The sequence below is a fragment of the Schistocerca americana genome, chromosome 1 (assembly GCF_021461395.2).
Source record: "Schistocerca americana isolate TAMUIC-IGC-003095 chromosome 1, iqSchAmer2.1, whole genome shotgun sequence".
In the NCBI taxonomy this organism is placed as follows: Eukaryota; Metazoa; Arthropoda; class Insecta; order Orthoptera; family Acrididae; genus Schistocerca; species Schistocerca americana.
Genome location: NC_060119.1, coordinates 376,873,979 through 376,882,865, shown reverse-complemented (window position 1 = coordinate 376,882,865; position 8,887 = coordinate 376,873,979). Strand labels below are relative to the sequence as shown.

The 8,887-nt window shown below is 44.6% G+C and overlaps 1 protein-coding gene across 1 annotated transcript in view; it reads right to left on the bottom strand.

Moving 5' to 3' along the window:
• Window positions 1–780: 780 nt before the first annotated feature.
• Window positions 781–8,887, bottom strand: part of LOC124551930 (spaetzle-processing enzyme-like) — a 183,204-nt gene continuing 175,097 nt past the window's right edge. The window contains exon 8 of the mRNA XM_047126481.1: window positions 781–3,364. Within this exon, the coding sequence (XP_046982437.1) occupies window positions 3,045–3,364 (320 nt within the window). The 3' untranslated portion in view covers window positions 781–3,044. The remainder of the gene's footprint in view (window positions 3,365–8,887) is intronic.

Sequence of the window (8,887 nt, the reverse complement as noted above, 5' to 3'; positions counted from 1 at the left end):
CCACACTTATGTAATTATCTGTGATCATATATATTTTGAGTCATTTAATGAGCACTGAGCTTATGTGCCTATTAACATAATGTTGACCTTTATATCCAAGTGTATATAGCTTACAATAATTCATTGTTTCACTATGATACGTTTCAGTGATTGTGTCATATATGAGATTTGATCTTCTATGTCAGTTATGAGAATCTGTTTCCTCAAGGGGATACAAAGTCAATGCTTTTGTGATCTTCATGAATTCTTTGGTTCTTAACAAGGTGTACCTGAGCCTTATGCTATTACTACTGATACTGTACCGTATCTTTATCTGAATATGAAAAGGAATGACACACTAAAACGTTTTGGTATGGTTGTCAGTGGACATAATGTATGTAATGAATCCTTGAGTCCTGATACTTGTACATTAATTTTCTCTCTCTTTGGACTATTTGCAGTTCTGCATAATATTTGTATCTACACAACTGAAAGATATTTACACTCTTGGAGGACTATAAACAATATTTTGCTATCCTCTCAAATGAAGTACCATCAATGTCAGGAGAAGACGAGATTTTTTTAATATGCTATTTTGTTGCACGTAGTTGTTTCTCAAGGGATTTTGTCAGATTTGTGTATGCATACTTTGAAAGTAATATTCGTATGTTTGTTGTGACCAGAGATGTGTTTATCAAGTATAGACATTGTGAAATAATTAAGGTTTGTGTAAAGTTTGTCACTGTTTAAATAATCTATTTTTCGAATATAGTAAATTAAAGTCTTTATTGGTTACTTTCATTTATTTTACACTGTGTAAGGATAGTTGACCAAACCCCTTCTGATCATTCAATTTCTCTACAGAAAAAATGTGGCTGTAGTTGTTGCAGTTATTATGAGCATGTGTTGCACTCTGCAGGGATCACAGTATTGCTTTTGAAATATTTTTAGCATGTTGCTGATCATGCAGTTGCAGCGGCAAAACCTGGTAATCTGTCCATTGCGTACAGGAGTATTGCAGAACAGTTGTTAGGGGTTGTTAGAGGATATGTTAAAACTTGCAATCCGATACTTGATAACTGATTTCGTCATGATTTGTAGGAAGAGTAAATAATTTCTGTTTCCTTTGGTTCTCAATCAGAAGTCTATTACTGTCACAGATGCAACGTCACATATTTCTTTACATTTTTTTTTAAAATTGATAGTTTAAACAGAGATAAAAGAATTTTGTCCATCACAATAAGTCAAAGGCTCAGAGGTTCATCCCTATCACTGTGATTCAAATATTGTGAATATGAATACTACAGAACACTTTCTGAAAAATAAATATATCTGCATCATCTTGGACATGAAAATAAGGTACACTGGCGTGAAACATATTCAGATGCCGTCAATATTCAACAACGATGCAAAATTAGTAAGGCTCCTGAACACTTCAAGAACACAAGTTTAAACCATATAGACACAAAGAGCAGTGAAATATTTCACGGAATTAAGAATAAAACTTATAAAAGATGATACTGAAATGCACACAGTGAAATAACCACCAGATAGCATGTACAAAGCTACAGAAACTTAAAACTGAAAGTAAATGAAAACCAGTAGAAATAAAACACATACACATGAGAAGAGTTCACACATACAATTCAATTAAAAGAAAAATCAGATAACTGAACTTTAAATCTACACTGGAGTAACGAACTTCCTACACCATGTGTTCTGGTTATACCAAGCAAGGATTGGAAAAACTAATTACTCGCACAACATATACTGGTGAAGAAACTATTAAAAATATAAGAAATCGACTACTGAATCTGATCTAGCAAATCACACATGTACATCAATTAGAATAGCAACACATTAGCACAATGACCAGTGTCAAGTCTCTCTTGAGACAACCATTTTCACTCATCAGAGGTTCAGTCCAGAGTGATGAGAGCACACTCTCCCTGTAACAAACTTCCCTCAGGTAGCTGGAAGAGACGAGGGGACCTTTCCATCACCAAATACTGTCAAATGACTACAAAAAGGGTACCCATCGTTTTGTCTGGCCTAAGAAAGCTACGTTGGATACATTGTTACTACCACAGCAGATAGTCAAGTGCTGTATAGCTACCACATAAAAGACAAATTCAACATACAGACTCAATCATTTATTCATTCAGAGGATGAACACAGAGAGGAATTTTAAAGTACAAAATGTAGGTAACATACATAGCATTGGGTGCATACTGGAAAAAATCGATACTATAATGTAGCTCTATGCCACTGAATGGAGACAAACAGGAAGTACAAAGCAAATCACACACTTGTTTGTGTGCACAGAACAAAATGCACCTTAAATAATATGAAACGAATCTAATAGAGACGTTTCAGTATGTTTCAGTTTTACTACCATAGGTGCATAGTACAAAGAACAAAGTATGTGTCCACTGGGTGAACTATGTCAGAAAGAAGGAAGACGTCATTCAAACATTCTTTTGTAAACTGCACCACATTGTGGCACAGTATTTGAAAAAAAAATGTAATTATTGATAACTTATGCAATCGGCTTTACAGATTTACGAAATAGTAGTAATCGTAATGATATTTTAAGAGTAGTTTAGTTTCCTGAACCAAACAGAGTTGAACTATGTGGTTCTTACCGCTCCAAAAATTTCATTTTACCCCAAAGGTGGTGACTGCCACCAGGCTTGAAATATTTGGATTGGACAGTCGAATCCAATGAAACCAGCTTTATGGGTATTTACTTAAGGAAATCTGATGGTGAAAACAATACTTGTTGGAAGATCACTGTTGTCCCAAGGAAATAGGTAAGGAAAATAAGCTTTAAAATTTCTTTGCTGCTGTGTAAATTTATGTCATAGGTGTATGTTAATAATAATGTTTCACTAATTACAACTGGAGTTTTGTCAAAGTACAACATCTGATGAGAGAATACGGACTGGAAGACATCTCGACGAGAACAGTTAAACTGAGGAGAGCATAAAGGTGAATGAGACCTAGTAGACTGGTAGAACGGACGCTGCTGGTGGAAGGAAGAAGGGTTCCGGGAGAGGAGTCGTTCACTCGTGCATGTTATCCAGCACCCAGTGGACGTAGTCGGCCATGCGCGTGTAGACGCCGGGCATGGTGGAGGCGCCGCAGCGCTTGGAGCCGAACGAGACGACGCCGAGCAAGTAGTAGCGCGGTGGGCCGTCCAGCGCCTCGACCTTCATCAGCGGACCGCCGCTGTCGCCGCCGCACGAGTCCTGCCCCACGACGCCGCCCACGCACATCTGCGTCGGCCCCACCTCCGCGTACATCTCGAAGCGCGGCGCGCACTCCGCGTTCGAGACGACGCGCAGCGTGATCGTCTGCAGGATGGGGCTCGGCCGCGGGTCCTCTGTGGACAGCCGGGAGAGCACAACGAGTCAAGCAGGTAGAATTTCGTGCCATCTGATACAAACGACGGTTCATGATCTACACTCCTGGAAATGGAAAAAAGAACACATTGACACCGGTGTGTCAGACCCACCATACTTGCTCTGGACACTGCGAGAGGGCTGTACAAGCAATGATCACACGCACGGCACAGCGGACACACCAGGAACCGCGGTGTTGGCCGTCGAATGGCGCTAGCTGCGCAGCATTTGTGCACCGCCGCCGTCAGTGTCAGCCAGTTTGCCGTGGCATACGGAGCTCCATCGCAGTCTTTAACACTGGTAGCATGCCGCGACAGCGTGGACGTGAACCGTATGTGCAGTTGACGGACTTTGAGCGAGGGCGTACAGTGGGCATGCGGGAGGCTGGGTGGACGTACCGCCGAATTGCTCAACACGTGGGGCGTGAGGTCTCCACGGTACATCGATGTTGTCGCCAGTGGTCGGCGGAAGGTGCACGTGCCCGTCGACCTGGGACCGGACCGCAGCGACGCACGGATGCACGCCAAGACCGTAGGATCCTACGCAGTGCCGTAGGGGACCGCACCGCCACTTCCCAGCAAATTAGGGACACTGTTGCTCCTGGGGTCTCCATGAAGCTGGGCTACGGTCCCGCACACCGTTAGGCCGTCTTCCGCTCACGCCCCAACATCGTGCAGCCCGCCTCCAGTGGTGTCGCGACAGGCGTGAATGGAGGGACGAATGGAGACGTGTCGTCTTCAGCGATGAGAGTCGCTTCTGCCTTGGTGCCAATGATGGTCGTATGCGTGTTTGGCGCCGTGCAGGTGAGCGTCACAATCAGGACTGCATACGACCGAGGCACACAGGGCCAACACCCGGCATCATGGTGTGGGGAGCGATCTCCTACACTGGCCGTACACCACTGGTGATCGTCGAGGGGACACTGAATAGTGCACGGTACATCCAAACCGTCATCGAACCCATCGTTCTACCATTCCTAGACCGGCAAGGGAACTTGCTGTTCCAACAGGACAATGCACGTCCGCATGTGTCCCGTACCACCCAACGTGCTCTAGAAGGTGTAAGTCAACTACCCTGGCCAGCAAGATCTCCGGATCTGTCCCCCATTGAGCATGTTTGGGACTGGATGAAGCGGCGTCTCACGCGGTCTGCACGTCCAGCACGAACGCTGGTCCAACTGAGGCTCCAGGGGGAAATGGCATGGCAAGTCGTTCCACAGGACTACATCCAGCATCTCTACGATCGTCTCCATGGGAGAATAGCAGCCTGCATTGGTGCGAAAGGTGGATATACACTGTACTAGTGCCGACATTGTGCATGCTCTGTTGCCTGTGTCTATGTGCCTGTGGTTCTGTCAGTGTGATCATGTAATGTATCTGACCCCAGGAATGTGTCAATAAAGTTTCCCCTTCCTGGGACAATGAATTCACGGTGTTCTTATTTCAATTTCCAGGAGTGTATATGCAGCATTTATCACACAGAAAAAAATTACACGGCGCAACAGCATTACACAGAGAAGTCAGTCGTAGACAGTATCACCGCATATGGGGCTGAAATACGGGAGCTAACTAAACAGGACAAAAATAAATTGATGCCCTTGAGAGGCATTTTTGAAGAAGAAGATGTCGCACCTCCAAAATAGGTCACATCAGAAACGGCAGAATACGCGAAATTATCTGAGGAAAAGATACTTTTCTCGATTCCATTGACAGCAAAATACGCTACTGGCCATTCAAATTGCTACACCAAGAAGAAATGCGGATGATAAACGGGTATTCATAGGACAAATATATTGTACTAGAACTGGCATGTGATCACATTTTCACACAATTTGGGTGCATAGATCCCGAGAAATCAGTACCCAGAACAACCAGCTCTGGCCGTAATAACGGCCTTGATACGCCTGGGCATTGAGTCAGACAGAGCTTGGATGGCGTATACAGGTCCAGCAGCCCATGCAGCTTCAACATGATACCACAGTTCATCATGAGTAGTGACTGGCGTATTGTGACGAGCCAGTTGCTCGGCCACCATTGACCAGATGTTTTCAATTGGTGAGAGATCTGGAGAATGTGCTGGCCAGGACCTGTAACATGCGGTCGTGCATTATCCTGCTGAAATGTACGGTTTCGCAGGGATCGAATGAAGGATAGAGCCACGGGTCGTAACACATCTGAAACGTAACGTTCGCTGTTCAAAGTGCCGTCAATGCGAACAAGAGGTGACCGACACGTGTAACCAATGGCACCCTATATCACCACCCAGGTGATACGCCAGTATGGCGATGACGAATACACGCATCCAATGTGTGTTCACCGCGATGTCGCCAAACACGGATAACACCATCATGATGCTGTAAACAGAACCTGGATTCATCCTGAAAAATGACATTTTGCCATTCGTGGACCCAGGTTCATCGTTGACTACACTATCACAGGCGCTCCTGCCTGTGATGCAGCGTCAAGGGTAACCGCAGACATGGCCTCCTAGCTGATAGTCCATGCTGCTGCAAAAGTCGTCGAACTGTTCGTGCAGATGTTTGTTGTATTGCAAACGTCCCTATCTGTTGACTCAGGGATCGAGACGTGGCTGTACGATCCGTTACAGCCATGCGGATAAGATGCCTGACATTTCGACTGCTAGTGATACGAGGCCGTCGGGACCCAGCACGGCGTTCATTAATACCCTCCTGAACCCACCGATTCCATATTATGCTACCAGTCATTGGATCTCGACCAACGCGAGCAGCAATGTCGCGACACGATAAACCGCAATCGCGATAGGCTACAATCCGGCCTTTATCAAAGTCGGAACCGTGATGGTACGCATTTCTCCTCCCTACACGAGGCATCACAACAACGTTTCACCAGGCAACGCCGGTCAACTGCTGTTTGTGTATGAGAAATCGGTTGGAAACTTTCCTCATATCAGTACGCCATCGGCGCCAACTTTTTGTGAATGCTCTGAAAAGCTAATAATTTGCATATCACAGCATCTTCTTCCTGTCGGTTAAATTTCGCATCTGTAGCACGTCATCTTCGTGGTGTAGCAATTGTAATGGCCAGTAGTGTACAATAATGGAAAAAATATCGCAGCACCAAGAGGGAGCTGTGCTACATAAACGAAATTTGACAGGCGTGTTTGTAGATCTGGAAGACGGTGTCTACTCAAATTTTGCGCCAGTCGAGTAAGAATGGCGCTAGTAGCGCCACTAACAGAATGCAAACCAGGTTTACTTTAAATACACGCTGTAACGGTCGCAAACGTTAGTTATCTTTGAGACTGGACGTGGTGAGTTGATGTTAGTCAAGAATGCCTTTAAGGTGGCAAAGACGCCATTATCAGCGTCTCACTGAGTTTGAACGAGGTCGTTTAATAGGGCTCCGAGAAGCTGCATGTTTCTTCTACTACACTGCAGAAAGACTTGGCAGGAATGTAGCCACTGTATATGACTGCTGGCAGCGGTCGTCATGAGAGTTAGACCATCGTGCTCAGCGTGCGGTTCCGGCGCCTAGTACTGCATCTGCAGAAGGGATCTGAGCAGCAGTTGGCACGACAGTGACACAACGAACATTTGCGAATCAGTTACTTCAAGGAAAGTGTGCATTCCACTGACCCCAAGCCACCGCCATTTGCGACTTCAGTGGCTACAAGTGTGAGCTCTTTAGAGGGCAGGATGGAGGACCGTTATATTTTTTTATGAAAGCTGGGTCTGCCTCGGTTCAGTGATGTCCGTATGTTGGTCAGGAGACCAGTTGAGGGCCTGCCACCAACCTGTCCGCTTGCTATGCACACTGGACCTAACCCTAGAGTTATGGTCTGAAGTATGATTTCGTACGACAGCAGGACACTCTAGCGGTTATCCCATGCACCCTGATAGCAAATTTTTACGTCAGTATGGTGAGTCGACCTGTTGTGCAGCCATTCATGAACAGCATTCCAGGAGGAGCTTTCCAACAGCACAATGCTCTCCCACATATCGCTGGTGTAGCATCCTCTGCAGAGTGTCAGCATGGTGCCTTGGCGTGCTCCATCATCAGATCAGTCTCCAATCGACGTCATCGAACCATACCTCACCGTCATGCTCATCCAACATTGATCGTTCCTGTGTTGACCGACCAAGATCAAAAGACATGGAACTCCATGCCACAAACTGACATCTGGCGCCTTTACAACACAATGGACGCACGTTTGTCTGCTTGCGTTCAGCTGTCTCGTGGTTACACCAGTAACTAATGTACCAGCATTTCCCATTTTCATTGGCTTATTTCGAGCTTACATTAACCTGTTATTTTCCAATATAAATCTTTTAAATATCCAGAATGAAATTTCCACTTTGCAGTGGAGTGTGCGCTGTTATCGAACTTTCTGGCAGATTAAAACTGTGTGCCGGACCGAGACTCGAACTCGAGACCTATGTCTTTCGCTGGCCAGTGCTCTATCATCTGAGCTATCCAAGCACGATTCACGCCCCGTCCTCACAGCTTTACTTGCGCCAGTACCTCGTCTCCTATCTTCCAGACTTCACAAAGGCTCTTCTGCGAACCTTATTTTACATATGTTACCTAGATAAATATAATTCTAAAATTTCATTGCTCTGCGTTTTATTGTTGCGATTTTTTTCCGTCAGTCTAGTAACTTGGATGACTGCCTCTAAGAATGGGTGATAACCGCTGGCAAAAAACAATCTATGAATGGACACCAGGTGAGCGAAGAAAGAAAAAATGGAAGATCGCCTATAAGATGGATGTAAGATGTTAAAGATGCAAGGAATGCAAGATTATTGGATGGATAGGAAACTGGGAGCTGAGTAGAGGAACACGACCACCATCGTAAACAAGGCGCATATTCTCATTCTCAATCAGAATGAATTTCGAAAACATCGATCATGCGAAACATATTTTACGCTTTTCTCACGTGACATTACTGCTGGTAAGGCTGAGAGGTGCGTCACAATCCTAAGAGTATCATTACTTTGTAAGACACGCACGATCGAGACAAGAGTGCCTGTGAGTGCATTACCAGTATTCTATGTATAAAACGTCATGATTCAAAGTATTCTTAGTGCCAGTGGGTAGGTTATGGACTGGTTTGCTTCAATGAAAGATGGGAGAAGAAAGGAGGTATGTTTCTCGGTCATGCACAGATATTATTGATGTTTCGCGCAAAGTTAACATGGAAAAAGGAGGAATTGCAGCATATGAAAAAGGTGGATACAAAGTCAGAAATTTTGGACCAAATAGTTCTCGTATTAATCAGTACCTAGAAGCGTGTGTTGTGAGTAGTTACTGCAGAACACTTCTTCAATAACTGCAACAGTCTACAGATCCTCCGAGGAAACTTTCAGCCTATTTATGAGAAGTCTAGATACATTATTGAGCTACCTGTCAGACAAGGAGAAACATTTAAGAGTTCGTGGAGGTTTCAGTGTAAACTTCTTAAAAAAACAGAAAGGAACAATTAACTGGAATCGTCTATTGGGTGTTACAATGTAATTTCAGCAG